The 21,675-nt window shown below is 44.4% G+C and overlaps 1 protein-coding gene across 1 annotated transcript in view; it reads right to left on the bottom strand.

The window, feature by feature from the left end:
• Positions 1-1,133: 1,133 nt before the first annotated feature.
• The window catches only part of LOC143296882 (vacuolar protein sorting-associated protein 45-like), a 26,326-nt gene continuing 5,784 nt past the window's right edge, over positions 1,134-21,675 (bottom strand). The window contains exons 4-13 of the mRNA XM_076608863.1: positions 20,060-20,197; positions 17,123-17,233; positions 14,534-14,668; positions 12,156-12,266; positions 11,585-11,752; positions 9,775-9,933; positions 9,250-9,357; positions 8,154-8,275; positions 6,101-6,232; positions 1,134-3,482 (exon numbers count right to left, since the gene is read on the bottom strand). Of these exons, the coding sequence (XP_076464978.1) occupies positions 3,434-3,482; positions 6,101-6,232; positions 8,154-8,275; positions 9,250-9,357; positions 9,775-9,933; positions 11,585-11,752; positions 12,156-12,266; positions 14,534-14,668; positions 17,123-17,233; positions 20,060-20,197 (1,233 nt within the window). The 3' untranslated portion in view covers positions 1,134-3,433. The remainder of the gene's footprint in view (positions 3,483-6,100; positions 6,233-8,153; positions 8,276-9,249; positions 9,358-9,774; positions 9,934-11,584; positions 11,753-12,155; positions 12,267-14,533; positions 14,669-17,122; positions 17,234-20,059; positions 20,198-21,675) is intronic.

Here is a 21,675-nt window from a genome sequence, read left to right as displayed (position 1 = left end):
TGCTGATGCAAACATCAGTTAAAATAGTTCAGGCCACTCCTGCATCAAGAATGCGCAGAGCAATGATCAAACTTCACTGCAGCTCTGAGCTGAAACTTGACAATGGCTGTGGTGACGGTTTCAATTCATTATTATGCCGATGAGCTTCAAACTGTGATATGTTTACCACCACTGCAGCTTCTGAGCCCTTTCTCTTGGAGGTGAACGTTGAGCCTCTAGAAACTGAGCTGAATCTACAAAGTCCCCTCTACAGCAGCATGTAAATGAAGGAATACCTTTTTTTTTTAAAGTGGAAACACTGTATGCATGCACAGCACACAACCCTAGTTATACATACATACATGCAGTGAGCACTTCAAAGAATAAAATGGTGCTTAATTTGGGACAAAGGAGAAATAGCCTAAACATGCATTTTGTGCATAAGTTTCTGGTCGTGGCAAAGTATCTTTATCAAAGAAAAAGGAACATGGAAAAAGGAAATGAGCCTCAGTGAAGGCTCTCACATTTTTTTTTTTTTTTTTTTTTTTTTTTTAACTTTTATCACTTTGTTTGGTTCACCATTGTCAAATGCTTTGTTTTAAGAAAACAGACCCCCTCCTCCATGCCCCCCACTGCCCCCCCACCCCCCAAAGAAAAGGCAATGAATAGACCAATTAAAGACAAAGGCATTACTTTTAGATGTCAACCTGCAGGCTCAAGCTGCAACACCACCAGTCAAAGGGAAACAACAATGCTGTCAGTAGAACAACAAAGTTATCTCCCATTGGTACGGAATGACACTTTTTTTTTTCAAAGCTTTTCCTCCAATGTTTCAGGCAAAGTAATATATATTCACTTAAAACTAACTCAAACATTAACCATCACTAACTATTTGCTGAAGTTAAACAGCAGTTCTTCAGTTTGTTTGCCTCGTCAACACAAAAATATTCAATGTAAAATCATCAACCAAAATTATATTTTCTCAAACTAGCAAAGAAAAATCACACATTAATGAAAAATAAAGCGCATGATACAATCTGTACAAGAACACATTAAAACTGTAGCTCTGACCAAAAACAACAACAACAGCAAAAAACACACACTTCAACAAAACGCTGAGCTGTTATTCAAAACTAGGCTTGTTCTCACCGACGTTTCTTTTTTTTTTTTTTTTTTTTTTTTTTGCATTAAATGTGGCAGAATTAATTAACTACAGATATCTACGCTCTCAAGCCTGAATGCTTGAAAACTATAGCAAACATGTACGCTAACACACGCACACACACACACCCACATTTATGTATAGTGCATATACACATAAACATTCCCTTATTTTTGGTGGGGGGGAGGTTACCTTACCAATCTCTCTAATGCTTTACTTGTTCTTCAGCATTTCTAAACAATACAACGGAATAAAATCGTCTAACAAAAACAAGACGTGCTGACTACACAGGTTTCCACTGTACGTAAGCATCCGAAGTTACTTTTTTTTTCTTTTTTTTTTTCTTTTTTTAAATTTTTATTTCATTTCTTTAGGGCAGCTTTATGACTTCTTACTGAACTCTCCCCTCTCCCCTCCACCCCATCCCGCTTTTTATATATATATATATATATATAAATTCCTCAAAATAACGTGTATTAATTAATGCTCATTTTCTCACATTCCTGGAAGGTGATACTTTTTTCCTTCTTTTTTTTTTTTTTTTTTTTTTTTTTTTTGCGCCATCTCTTTGGGTTTGAATGTTTTCTGTTTTGTTGTTGATCCTAACACGTCCTTCCTTTCTTTCTATTCCTTCTCTCTTTTCATTCCATCATCTTTCATTCTCTGTCTGTCTGGCAAGTACTCCCTTCATGCGCTCATGACAACCAAACTCGCACGGATGAAGCAGACAGATACGACGAAAGGTCAGGTAGAAAGAAACCTGAGAAAATCATTCAAGATTACAAACAGGGAAGAAAAGAGGGAGAGGGAGAGGGAGGAAGAGAGACGAAGACCGAGAGAGTCTGTGAGAGAGACAGTGAAAGAGACAGAGAAAATGAGACAAAGACAGAGACAGAGACACAGAGAGAGAGACAGAGACAGGCAGAGAGAGAGAGACAGAGAAAACATAGAAAAGCAAATCACCAAACTGCTTTCTGCACCAAGTTTTTACGCTGCATGGAATGTAAGCAAAAACTGTGCTGATCACAGATATTCATAGAACCAAGGTAAGAAAAGCACTGGACAAAAGCAGTGCACAATGACATCACTTTTTTTTCTTTTCTTTTTTTTTCTTTTTTTAACCCAACAAATGATTAATTTATCTAAATGCACTCATTTTCAAATCTGGCATCTGGCTGGCTGTCTAGACTGAAAGTTTTGTAAAGTATGCACTAACAAAGACTGAAAGTTTTGAAAAGTATGCACTCACAAAGAAAGAAAGTTTTGTATGAAGTATAAACTCACAACCAAAGATTGAAAGTTTGAAAGGTATACATTTGAGGCTGGTAAGGTATACACTCATAATCTAGACTTGCAAGCTGTATGCTCATAATTTTCATTTCAATCTATCCCATATGGATCATCAGCCTTGAAAGCTAAACGAAAGGTTCTTTATACAAGTATCATACACAAAAAACAAATGCCAACATTCACATTTTGTGCAGATCACCTTTTGTGCAGTTTCTAGTTTCTGAACCAATCAAACTATGGTACACTTACACATTCCAAAAAGTATGTAGCAATTTTGAAACAGTTGTTCAACTAAAGCCATTCAACAAATCCACAACATAAGACAGGAGTGTGACAGTCTTTGAAAATGTGCATTTATATTTCTGGTGTTCAATATTTCTGAGCTATTTCCAAAAAAAAATAATATGCAGTTTCCTGCAAGTTAAAGCACATGGATATACACACAAACTGGTAAAATGCACACACATGCACACATGAATGTACACATCATATGCACACACACACACACACGCACACATATGCACACATGTACACATACACACACACTCACAAAATCACACACAACCACACTTGCGCACAAATAAACAAACTCACTCGAAGACATACATACAAACCAGTACATACAAGCAATCACTCATAAGCACATTCGCATGCCAAAAGTCATCAGTCCGGATATGCACATGGACAAACACACAACCAGGTAAAATGCACACACACACACCCACCCCCACACACCTATACACCCTCCTCCACACACACTCACTCACACCCCACAAAACACATACCAGCACACCAACCCCCAGAAACAGCAGACAACCATTATGGCATAATGTTCCACCAAGGAGACACATACACACACACACACACAGACTCTCTCTCTCTCTCTCTCTCTCTCTCACATACCACACCCACACACACGGACTCCAAAACCAGCACACACCCCCCACAGCAAAATGTTCCACTGAAGACTGCAGTAAAACATCACATGGGACAGCTGACTGCTCATCGTCTGGTCAGGCCCCTCACTCCCATGGACACTTCTTGAAGAAAACTGGGAGGAAAAAAACAACCAAAAAACAAAACACTACCATTAACTCACTCAGGACGACAAGTTTTCTCTCTTGCTTTCCCCCACAGACGGCCCATTCGTAAGGGTTTGGAAAAAAATTACAAAAAATACAAAATACTGTGTAAGAAAATGAAACTTTCAGAACTGGTTTATTACGTGTTGAGCTATTACATATAAAAAAAATCAAATTTCTCATCTTATTTTTACAGTTTTGCCATATGTAGAAAATACTGCCAATTTTTCACCCCGAATCACCATACCCATGCTCACTTTCTGCATTAATTTCGCTTTCTTCTTCGTCATCATCCACCTCTTCAATGTCCGACCCTTCAGTTTGTAGCATTTCAAGTACTTCGACAACCCTAAAACATTGCCGTCACTGCCTTGTTCTCTTCACAACATTCTGAGAAGAGCCCGCTTTGCTAACAGGCTGGCACGCGAGCAGACAACCAGTCAGTGACTTTGTCAGCGTGTGTGCAAGACAGGCCACACATCCCAGGCTGACCAATCATACTGTTCGATTGTGGAGTGACCCAGAATAGCGCACTCTGCTTGGCTAATCACAAAATCACGTGTACAGCGCATGATAGAATTTTACTTTCGGAGAATGCTATTCCATTCCGAATCCGAATACGTTTTGTGTATGAATGCGTGAGCATTCCTTCGTCCGGAGAGAGTTAATGTTAGTATATATATCTAACTAGGGGGCAAAACTGCACCAGCTCTTGGTGCTGCAGCCTTGGGGGCTAGCTGGCCTTTGGGAACCATCCCCAACGCCGATAGTCCTAAAACCCTCTTGGCCGAGAGAGTGGGGATGTAACTCGGGCAAGACACTCTCCACTATAATCAAATTCTAGCCCAGATAGTCAGGAGAGCAGTTACCTCCTCTGGTGTTCTGATGGTCATAGTGGAACACGACTGACTATCATACAATATGTAAAGATGATGGTCAGTCGTATTCAATTGAAGTGAAGAGTATCTGGCACAAATTATATCCCCACTCTGTCAGTCAGAAGGGTTTTAGGGCAGTCAGCGTTGGGGTGGTCCCCAAAGACCAACTAGCCCTCCAAGACTGCAGCACTAACGGACAGTGCAATCTTGCCTCCAAGTTTGAGTCATAGCCCTTCATGAAATTTAAAGCTGCAACTGAATTCCCACTGCAGTGGAGAAACCATTAATCATACAGCCCTCACTTTGTGTGGGGGGCTGAGGGGTGTGTGGGGGGCTAGGCAGAGGGCAGGGGGGTTGGGGGGGGGGGGTACATGTGTGTGTGTGTGTGTGTGTGTGTGTGTGTGTGTGTGTGTGTGTGTGTGTGTGTACATGTGTCAGTGTGTGCACATATGAGTAGGTGGTCTCTTAACCCTTTTGCTGCCAGGGAAATAAGATTCAAGTGAAATTTATTTGCCAGGGTTTTTTTCCACAAAAAACGGGTATATATTTTCAAAAAAAATGATGTGCTCTTTGTTACTGGAAAAAGACCCATAAAAGTATATATTTTCTGCAAGGCAAAGGAATAAAGAATACAAAACACATGATGTTTTCCCATTTTATATATTTTCAGTGACATGCTGTTGTTTTGAAATCAGTGTTTCGTTTTTTGTCACATTTCCAACTTGGTCATTACAAACATTAGTCAGGTAATTTACATTAAAATATCATATTTTCTGGAAATATGGATAATACCTGCACACACAAATTATACTAGAACAACCACAATAAAAAAAAAAAGAGACAGATACACAATGCATTGTGACTGCTCCAAGTGATAACATGGATGTGAGGCCACGGCCCCTCGGTCTCCACCCCCCTCCTCTTCATCCCTCTCATACAGTCACTTTATCCACTTCTCATCAGACTGTGTTGGCTGAGTGCCAGGAAAATCGCTCACACTGTGTCCTGCTAAAGATTCGGTCACTTTCTGTCGTCTGCTACAGCTATACAGCCGCGTCACTCACTGACAGACATATCTTGGCCAGTCTCCTCATTGCTCCCTTTATTTTCAATCAAATCATCCAATAAAAGTTCATCACTGTCTTCTCCTTCGAATTAACGCTTCAATTCTTTCTGAGCATCAGCTAAAGAAAGCAATCTTGGTTGATTTAGTGCACCACGATCACATGTCTTGAGCACAGTGTCCAACATTTTGTTGAGCGAGCGAGGAGAGGAGCCAGGCAAACACTGCGGAAGTGATCCAACCAAAACGTTCAAATAAAGGACTGCCTCATGACGTAGATGGGGTTTCTAGCTATGAATAGGATCTAGAAAGATTCCCTTAGCTAAAGCTACCAGTATTTTTGTCAACGAACTCAATGCTAACCAGGGAAAAGTCAAAATATTTCGATGACAAGTTATCTCGTCACTGTGGCAGCGAAGTGTACATGCTTGCAATGACATGTTATCTCGTCATATAGGCAGCCTATGGGTTAAAAAAACAAAAATAATTAACACTAATTCACTCATGTACTTGAACTACATATCACATACTTCATACACTCTGGTATTGAAATAATACTAATAATCTTTATTTCTTTTTTTTAAGTTGTCTCTAAAACAACAATAGAAAGAAAGAAAAGCTACCAAAAAAAGAGAAGGTAACTCACGTTTTGGAGTTGTGCACAGTGGTTCCCCCTAGCACGATCCTGACACCTGGCGTGGAGCGGTTCAACAGGTGGACTGCCAGGGCCTCTTCGTACGTACATCCCCCGATCATGAACACGATGATGTCCTGAGGTCTGACAACACACACCAACACCTTTCTTCTTTCTTCCCTCATCATTCTTTATGTACAACACACCAACACCTTTCTTCTTTCTTCCCTCATCATTCTTTATGTACAACACACCAACACCTTTCTTCTTTCTTCCCTCATCATTCTTTACGTACAACACACACCAACACCTTTCTTCTTTCTTCCCTCATCATTCTTTATGTACAACACACACCAACACCTTTCTTCCCTCATCATTCTTTACGTACAACAAACCAACACCTTTCTTCTTTCTTCCCTCATCATTCTTTATGTACAACACACAACCAACACCTTTCTTCTTTCTTCCCTCATCATTCTTTACGTACAACACACAACCAACACCTTTCTTCTTTCTTCCCTCATCATTCTTTATGTACAACACACACCAACACCTTTCTTCTTTCTTCCCTCATCATTCTTTACGTACAACACACAACCAACACCTTTCTTCTTTCTTCCCTCATCATTCTTTACGTACAACACACACCAACACCTTTCTTCTTTCTTCCCTCATCATTCTTTATGTACAACACACACCAACACCTTTCTTCTTTCTTCCCTCATCATTCTTTACGTACAACACACCACACCTTTCTTCTTTCTTCCCTCATCATTCTTTACGTACAACACACAACCAACACCTTTCTTCTTTCTTCCCTCATCATTCTTTACATACATCCCCCGATCGTGAACACCATGATGTCCGGTGGCCTGACAACACAAACCTCCAGCAGAAACGAAGACACAGAAGCAGAAGAAGAAAAACAAGAAACAGAAGAAGAAGAAGATGCAGAAACAGAAGAATAAGAGGATGCAGAAGCAAAAGAAGAAGATATTCATATATATATATATATATATATAGAGAGAGAGAGAGAGAGAGAGAGAGAGAACAAGAAGAAGAAGAAGCTGAAGAAGATACAGAAAAAGAAGCAGAAGAACAATAAGAAGCAGCAGCAGCAAAAACAAAGACACAGAAAAAGAAGAACAACAAAACAACAACAACAACAAGAAGCAGAAGAAGAAGAAGAAGACAAAGAAGAAGATATAGAAGAAGATACAGAAGAAGAAGAAGCAGAAGAAGAACAAGAACAACAAAAAAGAAGAAGCAAAAGAAGCAGCACCACAAAGAGCAGAAGACGAGAAAGAAGCAGAAGACGAGGAAGAAGCAGAAGACGAGGAAGAAGCAGATGAGGAAGAAGCAGACGAGGAAGAAGCAGAAGACGAAGAAGCAGATGAGGAAGAAGCAGATGAGGAAGAAGCAGACGAGGAAGAAGCAGAAGACGAAGAAGCAGACGAGGAAGAAGCAGATGAGGAAGAAGCAGAAGACGAAGAAGCAGACGAGGAAGAAGCAGATGAGGAAGAAGCAAAAGACGAGGAAGAAGCAGAAGACGAAGAAGCAGACGAGGAAGAAGCAGATGAGGAAGAAGCAGAAGACGAGGAAGAAGCAGACGAGGAAGAAGCAGAAGACGAGGAAGAAGCAGACGAGGAAGAAGCAGAAGACGAGGAAGAAGCAGAAGACGAGGAAGAAGCAGATGAGGAAGAAGCAGAAGACGAGGAAGAAGCAGACGAGGAAGAAGCAGATGAGGAAGAAGCAGAAGACGAGGAAGAAGCAGAAGATGAGGAAGAAGCAGACGAGGAAGAAGCAGAAGACAAGGAAGAAGCAGAAATTAGGAAGAAGCAGAAGATGAGGAAGAAGCAGAAAATTAGGAAGAAGCAGAAAATTAGGAAGAAGCAGACGACAAGGAAGAAGCAGAAGACGAGGAAGAAGCAGAAGACAAGGAAGAAGCAGACGACAAGGAAGAAGCAGAAGACGAGGAAGAAGCAGAAGACAAGGAAGAAGCAGAAGACAAGGAAGAAGCAGAAGACGCAGGAGAAACAGCAGAAGGAGAAGCAGCGCCACCCACCTGTCCTTGAGCTGGGAGGTGCCCAGGTAGGGGTAGGCAGCTTCCTTCAGCTTTCCCTTGATCAGCTGGTCCAACACGCCTTGCAGCAGGGGCTTGTGCTGGGTGTACACGTTCTCCACACCCTGCACACACACACACACACACACACACACACATGAACATGAACACACACACACACATACATACATGTGCACACACACACACACACACACACATGAACACACACACACACACACACACACACACACACACACACACACACAAACACCTCTCTGCCCATACACACACACCATCTTCCCCACAGACATACAACTCCCCCCCCCCCCCCCACACACACCCCCATTCTCCTCCGCCCTCCCCCCCCCCCTGCCCCCACACACACCATACCACACCCTCCCAACCCACACACCATCGCCCCCCCTACCATCCCACCCCTTCAAACACCCTCACCAACTCTCTCCCATCCCACCCTGCCCACACACACACCCACGCCCAACCATCCCCCGCGCGACCAAACACCCTCACAAACCATCTCCCATCGCACCCCACCCCCACCCCCACACCATCCCCCCCACACACACACACCATCTCCCACCTTCCACACACACACACACATCCCACTTCCCCACCCCCAAACACATGCCCAATCCTCACCCACCCAAACACCCTCCCAAACCCTCTCCTACCCCACCCAACCCTCTCCCACCCATGCCACACCCACCCACAACATACCAGCCCCCCTCCCCCTGCCGCACCACCTTGAGCCCTTTGAGCAGTCTCTTGGTGATGGTGACAGGATCCTGGTTCCCAAAAAGGTCACTGCCCAACCACCCCTCACAAGCACCCTCCCCACCAACACAAGCACCCTCGCAAACCCTCCCCCACCCGGCCCTGGCCCCCCACACACGCACCACCTTCACCCCCACCTTGAGCCCTTTGAGCAGTCTCTTGGTGATGGGGTGACAGGATCCTGGTTCCCAAAAAGGTCACTGCCCAACCACCCCCCACAAGCACCCTCCCCACCAACACAAGCACCCTCGCAAACCCTCCCCCACCCGGCCCTGGCCCCCCACACACGCACCACATTCACCCCCACCTTGAGCCCTTTGAGCAGTCTCTTGGTGATGGCCACAGGGTCCTGGTTCCCAAACAGGTCGCTGCCCCTCGCCTTGCGGCCTCCGTAGTCCAGGATGGCCTGCACCATCTGAACCACACCCACCATGTACGTACATCAGTCAGTCAGTCAGTCAGTCTATCTGTCTGTCAGTGGATGGATGAATAGATGGGAGTGGTAGATAAGTGAAGGAACAAATGAAGGAATAAAATAAAAAAAATGAATTAATGTAGAGGTGAAGGAATAAGTAATCAATATATCAATCATTTAATCAAATAGCAATGATTATCATCATTACCATTATTATAATTATTATCATTATCATCATCATCATCGTCACACACACACACACACACACACTATACACACACACTACACACACACACACACTCACACACACCCACGCTCACACTGACACAAACGCACACACACACACACACACGCACACACACACACACACACACACACACCCTCCACCACCCCCCGACCAACCCCTAAAAACCCTACCCCTCTAAATTCCTCGGCCACACCGCGTCGTTTGAGGGCCTCCACCAGCCCAGAGAGGTCGTTGTTGCTGTGGGACTCGTAGCGAATGGCGTACAGCATCACCAGCCGCAGCATGTCCACCTGCCTCACCTTGTCGCTGGCCACCAAGGCTCGGATCCTCTGCAACCGTTCACACGCCTCATGTCTTTGATTCAAACACTCGACTGTTGGCCGCCGTTCTTTCTCTGTCCCTGGACCTTGCGATTGGAATGAACTTCCTTTTTCGCTTCGTCAAGTCTCCACACCTCAGCTCTTTCAAGTCTGGCCTTGAAACCCACCTCTTCCCAAAATAGCATCCCTTGCCTGCCCTTCCTTGTCTTTAGTTTCTACAGTTTTAGAGTTATGCATGCGTGTGAATGACTGGTGCGAAAGCGCTTTGATTTGTCTCTGCACAAGACCCAGCGCTATATAAATACCATTATTATTATTATTGTCCCTAGTCTATCTGGGCTATCAGGTGTAGAGATGCCAACCCCTGTCAAGTGTTGGTGGGAACAATCAGAGTATTTCATAGGAACATTTTGAATCTGGTAGGAACACTCGGAGGAGAAGATCCGAAACGAAGATCTGTGGGAGCGAGCGGGACAGGAACCAGTGGCCAAGCAGGTACTGCAGAGGAAGTGGGGCTGGATCGGACACCACCCTCAGGAAGCCAGCGTCCAGCATCACACACCAAGCCCTGACCTGGAACCCGCAGGGAAAGAGGAAGAGAGGCCGGCCTCGCAACAGCTGGAGGAGAGATACCGAGGCAGAGCTGAAGCAGCAAGGGACCAACTGGACTGGAATGGCCAGAACAGCCCAGAACAGAGTGCGATGGCGAGGGGTCGTCGATGGCCTATGCTCCACCAGGAGTGATGGGCAAAATGAATGAATGAATGAGGAACACTCGGACTCCCAGCCAGATCACCAAACATACATTTAAGCTGACTGGTCCACTCAATGCTGTTTCAGTGGAAACACGCACACGATTAACTGAGCATCATCAGGTGAGAGCAAGGTTAGCAGTGACTGCCCTGGCCTCGAAATTGATAGATCTAGAGCGTCTGGGTATATGTAACAACAGGAAAGCATGTGACCATTCTATGTAGTCTAAAATGAAGTCAAAACAGTTTTGATGTTGGCGTAACGTCAAACAAACTGCGACTGACTCACTGAGCTTAACAAAATACAGTGAAATCAAAACAGTTGGCATCTCTGCAGGTGAGATTTTTTTTCCTCAACGTTGTTCAACATCAAGGCTTGAATGCACTGCAACGGTTCACACACCTCATGTGTTAGTATTAACATCCGACTATTTTATGGACTAACAGGTGAGATTTTTTACCTCAACATCATTTCACACTAAGGCTTGAATCCTCTGAAACAATTAACACACCTCATGTCTTTGCTGTCCTCTATTTTATGCACCAAACTGCCATACTTTTTTTCCTCAAGGTCACTCACCACCAAGGCTTGGATTCTCTGCTGCAGTTCACATGCCTTATGTATCAATATTACCACACCTTATTAACTAACAGGTGAAATTTGTTTACCTCAACATCGTCTGACATCAAGGCTTGTACCCTCTGCAACAGTTCACACACCTCATGTCTTAGCATTACCCTGTTTTACAGACTAAACTTTATACTTTTCTTCCTCAGAGTCGCTCACACAACAAGGCCCAAATCCTTTGCAAGAGTTCACACAACATCACACACACACACACACACACACACACACAATCCACACAAACACACAGCAGAGATCACATCAACCCAACCCAGTGACGGACCTGCAGCAGAGCGGAGTGGTCTCCCTGGCAGGCGATCTCCTGCTCGGTCTCCGACACCTCCAGCAGGTTGTGGGCGCCCACAAAACGCGACAACTCCCCGACCACCGTCACGTGCTTGGCTACCGCCCCAGACATCTTCTTGAACTGGGGGTAGTTCTCCACAAACGCCTGTCGGCACACACACATGTACACACACACGCACACGCACACACGAAACAAGTACACACACATGCACACACACACACACACACACACACACAACCACCACTTTTCCATTACAAATTCCAAACTAACAGATTCCTACAGTGCAAAAAAGCACAGAATATTAGAGTACTTTATAAATACCCATTATTATCATTATCTCACACACACACACACACACACACACACAGGTAAAAGAGAGACAGTCATACACCACACACATGCAAGCATGCATGCACATACACAAGAGTCATTCACACGAGTCACACACACACACACACCCACACACCCACACACCCACACAGAACCCCCAGCACACCCACACCCACCCACAGACACCCCACAACCCCGCCCCCACAACGCCCCTGACCTTCATGTCTGCGATGGATTCCACCTTGGCCTGGCTCTTGGATTTCTTCTGGAACTCCTCCATCAGCTCCTTGATGTTGGAGCCGATCTCCCCAAAGTTCATGTACATGTTCTGCAACAGCAACACCAAGACCAACACCACACAGCCGCTGTTAAACTTAGCACAGCCAGTGGGAACACGCTCCTTTCAGAAACAGCTCACGCGCGATACCAACTCCTACCCATCTTTCTTTTCTTTTCTTTTTTTAATCTACCTTCTTTAATTTCATTTCAGACAACGAAACCGAACATTGACACACGACCAGAAAAAAACAACAACAAAAAACAACAAAATGGATAATCATCATCATTTCCTTACACTGAGTATATCATTCAATTATCCATACAAATACATACAAACTCACACACATGCACACATACGTACATACGTACACATATAAACACAAACACACACTGCCACAAGCACACAAATCCACAGACATGCACACAAACATATCGGCACCTGTATACACGCACCTTCATCCACCGATGTCTGCATGTAATGTACACATTAACCGTCATAGAACACAGCACCCATACCTCATAGCATGTTCAAATAATTAATGCTGTCCTTTTTTTTTTTTTTTTTTTTTTTGTTATCCTTCTGTATTCCACTCATGCCCCTAGAAATACTATGCAGCGATATGTATATACTGAACGAGTGAAAAGTGTATATAATCAGATTTTTTCCTCCTTTCCTCATCTTTCTTTCATAGATCACAGTTCAACAGCAATACTGACAAGTTACGCTGAGCCTCCACTGTCAAACGCAGCTAGTGGGAACACGCTCCTGTCATAATTCATGTGTGATAAGTACTCGCTACCCACCATTTCTTTCATAGATACAGTCAGGATATAGAAATAGTGGCAAGTTATGCCGAGCCTCCGGAAACAAAACCTGAGCATTATAATCATCATCATCACCATCATCATCATCAGAAGAAAAGAAGGAGAGAAGAAGAAGAAGAAGAAAACAACAACAAACTCTTGAAGGAAACAACAAACTCTTGGATTTCACCACAAAGACAGTCAGTGAGGAACACGCTCCTTTCACAACTCACGTGTGGCTGGCAAATACTCCTTCCTACCCACCTTTCTTTCTTAGGGTACAGTCGGGATAGAAATACTGGCAAATTATGACAAGCCTCCAGAAACAAAACCTGAGCATTATAATCATCATCATGAGATGAACAACAACAACAACAAAACCAACACCAACAACAGTAACAATATAGTCTCAAAGTCTGTGGCCTTTCATGCCCTGCTCTCATGGTGACCTCAGTTTCGATACCCCTCCACTTCCGTGCCGTCAGTGTCGGCAGATTCATGGGGGGCTGTTGTTTGAGGGACGTGGTGGCGGTCTCCACTCTGGGAGGGATGCTCACTCAGTCTAGCTCCGCGACTAAGCCATTATTGTCGTTAGTAGGGGGCTTAGTAGGTGGTGTCCTAAGTATGTTAAAACAGAAAAGGCACCACTGAACACCACCGAAGTGACTCAGCAGCAGTGCAGGGTCTCTTCTGGTGTGTGGCCTCCTGGCGACCTAACATCGATGGTTCCCCGTGGACTGCCGACGCTGGAACTGCGAAGGATGAACCCGGGTGCGGCCGTGCATGGGGGAATCTAAATGAGCGGCGTGGGAGTAATGCCACTGAAACGGTGCAGATGATGGGGCAGCAAAAAAAACAAAAAAAAAAACAGAAACAATATTGGATCCAATCTCCCCACAATTCATGTACATGTTCTGCAACACCACCACCACACAGCCAGTGTCAAACACAGCCAGTAAGGAGCACGCTCCTTTCACAACTCCTGTGTGTGTGGCTGGCAAGTACTCCTACCCACATTCCTTTCATAGATACAGTTGGGACAGAAATGTTGGCAAATTTTGCCAAGTCTCCAGAAAGTGAAAAGCAAAACCTGAGCATAATCATTGTCGTCATCATCATCATCATCATCATCATATCATAAGGAGGAAAAAAAGAAGAACAACAACAATAACAACAGCAGCTGCGCCATCACCAACAACAACACCAACAACAATAATAATACCAACAATAATAATTTTAAAAAAACCAAAGAACCACCTTCATCATCGTCATTTGGGCATTTCCCTACCACTTTTCCAAACATGACACCAAAAATGCGTGTGGAAAAACTGCAAACAATACCAACTCCATCAACATCCTTAGCCCTCCACCTGACAAAAGCAGAGCATGCATACACACAGGCACGCACACACACACACACACACACACACACCCCCCTTACACATACACACACACACACACACACACACACACACACACGCTGCCCCAGTGACAAGCGAGAGAGAGACTCACGTTGGCATAGAACTCGTCGTGTTCAGCAGACAGCACAACCTCCTGCAGATCCTTGGTGATGCCAGGAACATTGGCCAGACTGATGCGGTTGTTGTTGATACCAAGCAGCTCATGCACCATCGCCTGGTATGTCCACTGTCACACACACACACACACATCACCAACATATCACCAACACACACATGCATACACACAAGACACACACACACACACTCACACACACACCAATGTCACACACCACACACAACACATCAAGACACTGAACACACATGCAACACATAAAACACATACCACAACACATTAAACACACACCACAATATACAGAACACACACCACAACACACTGAACATACACCACAACACAACACACCACAACAAATGAACATGCACAACACAATGAACACACACCACAACACACTGAACACACTGAACACACACAACACACTGAACACACACAACACAACGAACACACACAACACAACGAACACACACCACAACACACTGAATACACACAACACAATGAACACAATCAACACACTGAACACACACCACAACACAACACAACAAATGAACACACAAAGCACATTGAACACACACCACATCACACAATGAACACACACCACAACAAATTAAACACACACAACAGAATGAACACACACAACAGAATAAGCACACACCAAAACACATGGAACACACACCACAACACACTGATCATACACCACAACAAATCAAACACACCACAACACATCAAACACACATCACAACATAATCAACACACACTACAACACAATGGACAAACACCACAACACAATGAACACACAGCAACACAATAACTCACACAGCACAATGAACACACACCACAACACAATGAACTCACACAGCAACACGATGAACTCACACCACAACACAATGAACTCACACAACAACACAATGAACACACACCACAACACAATGAACTCACACAGCAACACAATGAACACACAGCAACACAATAACTCACACAACAACGCCATGAACACACACCACAACACAATGAACTCACACAGCAACACAATGAACACACACAGCAACACAATGAACACACACCACAACACAATGAACTCACACAGCAACACAATGAACACACACCACAACACAATGAACACACACCACACCACAACACAATGAACACACACCACAACACAATGAACACACACCACAACACAATCTACTCACACCACAACACAATCAACTCACAGCAACAATGTACACACACCACAACACAATGAACACACACCACAACACAATGAACACACACCACAACACAATGAACACACACTATAACACAATGAACACACACCACAACACCATGAACACACACCACAACACAATGAACACACACAGCAACACGATGAACTCACACCACAACACGATGAACACACACAGCAACACGATGAACTCACACAGCAACACAATGAACTCACACAGCAACACAATGAACACACACAGCAACACAATGAACACACACAGCAACACGATGAACTCACACAGCAACACAATGAACACACACAGCACAACACAATGAACACACACCACAACACAATGAACACACACAGCAACACAATGAACACACACCACAACACAATGAACACACACCACAACACAATGAACACACACCACAACACAATGAACACACACCACAACACAATGAACACACACCACAACACCATGAACACACACCACAACACAATGAACACACACAACAACACGATGAACTCACACCACAACACGATGAACACACACAGCAACACGATGAACTCACACAGCAACACGATGAACTCACACAGCAACACAATGAACACACACAGCAACACAATGAACACACACAGCAACACGATGAACTCACACAGCAACACAATGAACACACACAGCACAACACAATGAACACACACCACAACACAATGAACACACACAGCAACACAATGAACACACACCACAACACAATGAACACACACCACAACACAATGAACTCACACAGCAACACAATGAACTCACACAGCAACACAATGAACACACACACCACAACACAATGAACACACACCACAACACAATGAACACACACCACAACACAATGAACACACACCACACCACAACACCATGAACACACACCACAACACAATGAACACACACAGCAACACGATGAACTCACACCACAACACAATGAACACACACAGCAACACAATGAACACACACAGCAACACGATGAACACACACAGCACAACACAATGAACTCACACCACAACACAATGAACACACACACAGCAACACAATGAACACACACAGCAACACAATGAACACACACCACAACACAATGAACACACACCACAACACAATGAACACACACACCACAACACAATGAACACACACCACAACACAATGAACACACACACCACAACACAATGAACACACACACCACAACACAATGAACTCACTCAGCAACAACACAATAAAAAAACAGGCACCGACCAAAACACACTGCTTATGTCATGTGGGTAGTACGTACAACAAACGAAAACCGACACACACACACACTCCACCCACACACACCCACCTGGTTGAGGAGAGGTGTGACAGCATCATCACGCCTGTCCAGTATGAGCAGCACCGGAGCCACGTCCGTCTTGCGGAACTCAAACAGAGCCGCCTCCTTGTTGATCACTTGCTGCAAGCAAGCCCAACCACAGTCACCCATAAAGCTAACCATAATAATAATAACAACAATTTGTATTTGTATTTGTATTTGCATTTCTTTTTATCACAACAGATTTCTCTGTGTGAAATTCGGGCTGCTCTCCCCAGGGAGAGCGCGTCGCTACACTACAGCGCCACCCTTTTTCTTTTCTTTTTTTTTTTTCCTGCGTGCAGTTTTATTTGTTTTTCCTATCGAAGTGGATTTTTCGACAGAATTTTGCCAGGAACAACACTTTTGTTGCCATGGGTTCTTTTACGTGCGCTAAGTGCATGCTGCACACGGGACCTCGGTTTATCGTCTCATCCGAATGACTAGCGTCCAGACCACCACTCCAGGTCTAGTGGAGGGAGAGAAAATATCGGCGGCTGAGCCGTGATTCGAACCAGCGCGCTCAGATTCTCTCGCTTCCTAGGCGGACGCGTCACCTCTAGGCCATCACTCCACTTACAATAACAAGAAGAAGAATTATACTAATACTAATAATGCTTATACTGATAATGATAATGTCATGATAATGACAACAATACTAGTTACAACCACTACAACTTATGATAGAAAATAAAATAAAATAATAATAACAAATAATAATCATCATAATCATAACAATAACAATGACAATGACAACAGCCATGATGATGATGATAATGTCAATCGTAATGATAATAATAATAACAACAACAATAATAATGATAATAATAACAATAATAAAGTAATCATATAATGCTGAATCATACACAGGGACGCATCAACGCACTGTCACACCAGTCATTCACGCTGATCCATAACTCTCGATTCAAAAGGGACGAAACACAAAACCTAACAATACATGAAAATAGAAACCCAGAGACACTGTAGACAAGAAAGGAGGAGGAGTAGAGGGGTGGGGAGAGTGGGAGGTGGGGGGGGGGCAACTATCTTAGAAAGGCCCGACATGAAAGAGAAGAGACGGACGCAACAGCCGAATGGTAAAAGCGTTGGACTTTCAATCTGAGGGTCCCGGGTTCGAATCTCGGTGACGGCGCCTGGTGGGGTAAAGGGTGGAGATTTTTCCGATCTCCCAGGTCAACATATGTGCAGACCTGCTAGTGCCTGAACCCCCTTCGTGTGTATACGCAAGCAAAAGATCAAATACGCACGTTAAAGATCCTGTAATCCATGTCAGCGTTCGGTGGGTTATGGAAACAAGTACATACCCAGCATGCACACCCCCGAAAGCGGAGTATGGCTGCCTACATGGCGGGGTAAAAAACGGTCATACACGTAGAAGCCCACTCGTGTATATACGAGTGAACGTGGGAGTTGCAGCCCACGAACAAAGAAGAAGAAGAAGAAGAAAGAGAAGAGCACAGAAACCTGACAAAGCGAAAGAGGAAGCCCCATTGCAAGCATAGGGTCCATAGACTGACAAGAGAGAGCAGCAGCTCACTGTGGAGTGTTTGAACCTGGGACCCCGGAGACAGGGTAGGGTGGACCTGAAGCTGACGGTAAAGAACAAGATGGAGGGGTGGAGGTGAAGGCAGTCACAAGAGGTAGGAAAGGCTAGATTACAGACAGGCAGGTGTAAGCAGGTAAGACAGGCAGGTGGAGGGGTTTGGGGGGGAGGGTGGAGGGGGGGGGGTTGAGTCAGGGGCAAAAAGTTTTTTTTTTTTAATTCATAACAAAAATAAACATTTCTGTGATTTCTTACAATCACAACCACTTACTGGCGTGAAAAGAATGGTGAAACTGTAACTGTTGTGACCTGACTGGATGTCAAGTATATTTCAAAGAAAAGAACCCTCTTTAGCCCATTCAACCCTTTACAGCCTCGGAAAGCTTCAAGTTCAATGCCATACTGATATGGGGGTGTGGGGGGGGGGAATGCAGAAAATGTACTGTTTTTCCTCCAAATTACATGTGAACAAATCCGGAAATACTGTAAAAGTTAGCTCCCTTCCCTTGCAGCTTATGCATTTGTTGGAAAGTGAAAACCGTTTTAATGAGACAAATTTTGACGCCAGAGCAATGCTCAGGTGCAGGGCTCAATCAGTTAATTAAAAGGGAAGAAATTAAACAACAAACAAACAAACAAACAAACTTTGTCCTGAAACAAGCACCACTCTGGATGGACCTGAGGAAGGTTTCTCACACGGCCAGTTAGGCAAGGTTCTCTTCTTCTTCTTCTTCTTCTGCGTTCGTGGGCTGCAACTCCCACGTTCACTCGTATATACGCGAGTGGGCTTTTACGTGTATGACCGTTTTTAACCCGCCATGTAGGCAGCCATACTCCGCTTTCGGGGGTGTGCATGCTGGGTATGTTCTTGTTTCCATAACCCACCAAACGCTGACATGGATTACAGGATCTTTAACGTGCGTACTTGATCTTCTGCTTGCGTATACACACGAAGGGGGTTCAGGCACTGGCAGGTCTGCACATATGTTGACCTGGGAGATCGGAAAAATCTCCACCCTTTACCCACCAGGTGCCGTCACCGTGATTCGAACCCGGGACCTTCAGATTGAAAGTCCAACGCTTTAACCACTCGGCTATTGCGCCCGTCAGGCAAGGTTCTCAAGAGACACACTAGGGGCGGTGCGTTTCTTTTTCCCCACCTCCATGCATGCAAGAAGTGGCTTGGTTCTCACGAGTCAAGGCTAGGCAGCCTTCAGAGCAACTCTGCCGCCAGGTAAGGATAAAATCTACTACCCGCCTCACGTTCGTGTTGTTGCGCATGCCCTCCTCGCCCTCACCGCTCACTTTCTCACTGCCAGCGCGCGAAAGCGTGCTCACGATTAAGAAAAGCATCCCTGACTTACTCGCACACTTTCAGCCAGTTTGCGGGCCATTTCCGAGGAGTTCTGGAAGCGGATCATGGGACATTTCTTCAGGGACAGCAGGACCGAGGTCAGGCCTTGAACCGTCCGGGACAGGTGGGCTGGAACCCAGGTGAGGTTCTGCAACAAGTGGTGAGCCATCGTCAATGAGGAACAGACATTGAGACAGTGTTGTAAAGTATTGCAACCGGTGTAAACCCATCGTCAATGAGACACAGACATAGAGACAGTGTTGCAAAGCGCTGCAACAGGTGGTAATCCATCGTCAATGAGACACAGACATACAGACAGTGTTGTAAAGCACTGCGACAGATGGTAATCCATCGCCAATGAGACACAGACATACAGACAGTGTTGTAAAGCGTTGCAACAGGTGTAAACCCATTGTCAATGAGACACAGACATACAGACAGTGTTGCAAAGCGCTGCAACAGGTGGTAATCCATCGTCAATGAGACACAGACATACAGACAGTGTTGTAAAGCGTTGCAACAGGTGTAAACCCATCGTCAATGAGACACAGACATACAGACAGTGTTGTAAAGCGTTGCAACAGGTGTAAACCCATTGTCAATGAGACACAGACATACAGACAGTGTTGTAAAGCGCTGCAACAGGTGGTAATCCATCGTCAATGAGACACAGACATACAGACAGTGTTGCAAAGCAGTGCAACAGGTGTAAACCCATCGTCTATGAGACACAGACACTGAGACAGTGTTGTAAAGTGTTGCAACAGGTGTAAACCCATCGGCAATGAAACACAGACATAGAGACAGTGTTGCAATGCGCTGCGACAGGTGGTAATCCATCGTCAATGAGACACAGACATACAGACAGTGTTGCAAAGCGCTGCAACACGTGGTAATCCATCGTCAATGAGACACAGACATACAGACAGTGTTGCAAAGCGCTGCGACAGGTGGTAATCCATCGTCAATGAGACACAGACATACAGACAGTGTTGCAAAGCGCTGCGACAGGTGGTAATCCATCGTCAATGAGACACAGACATACAGACAGTGTTGCAAAGCGCTGCGACAGGTGTAAACCCATTGTCAATGAGACACAGACATACAGACAAGTGCTGTAAAGCTATCATCAAGAACAGACATGCACACACAGTCTCTTATGGATTTCAGTGAAGCCATGATTTCCTCTTTATCTCCATGTAGTTCTGAATAGCTGATTGTTGTTGTTGCTGTTGCTGCTGCTGCTGCTGCTGCTGTTGTTGTCACTGTTGTTATTGTTGTTGTTCTCTAACTGAAATTGTGACGGTTCAAATTTTAATCTTATCGTCTTGTAGTATTCTTCTGGTTCTAATTTCCAAAACGCTCCATATTCACCACATTTTTAGTTTCACATCTGCATTTTACATAGATAAGATAACTTTATTATCTCCAACTGGAGAAATTTGGTCAGGTGCATTATCACAACATAGACAAGTAAACAACATGGGGGGACCATAACTGTAAAAGTCAACAACAGCTTTTATGAATATTACGAAGATACAAATGTAAAAAAAAAATATCACATACACCGTTTCATACATACATCCATCCACACACTGCAGGTAATAACTAGTATTCTTAATGTAA

The sequence above is a fragment of the Babylonia areolata genome, chromosome 22 (genome assembly GCF_041734735.1).
Source record: "Babylonia areolata isolate BAREFJ2019XMU chromosome 22, ASM4173473v1, whole genome shotgun sequence".
Classification (NCBI taxonomy): Eukaryota; Metazoa; Mollusca; class Gastropoda; order Neogastropoda; family Buccinidae; genus Babylonia; species Babylonia areolata.
This window is presented reverse-complemented; position numbering and strand designations above follow the sequence as displayed.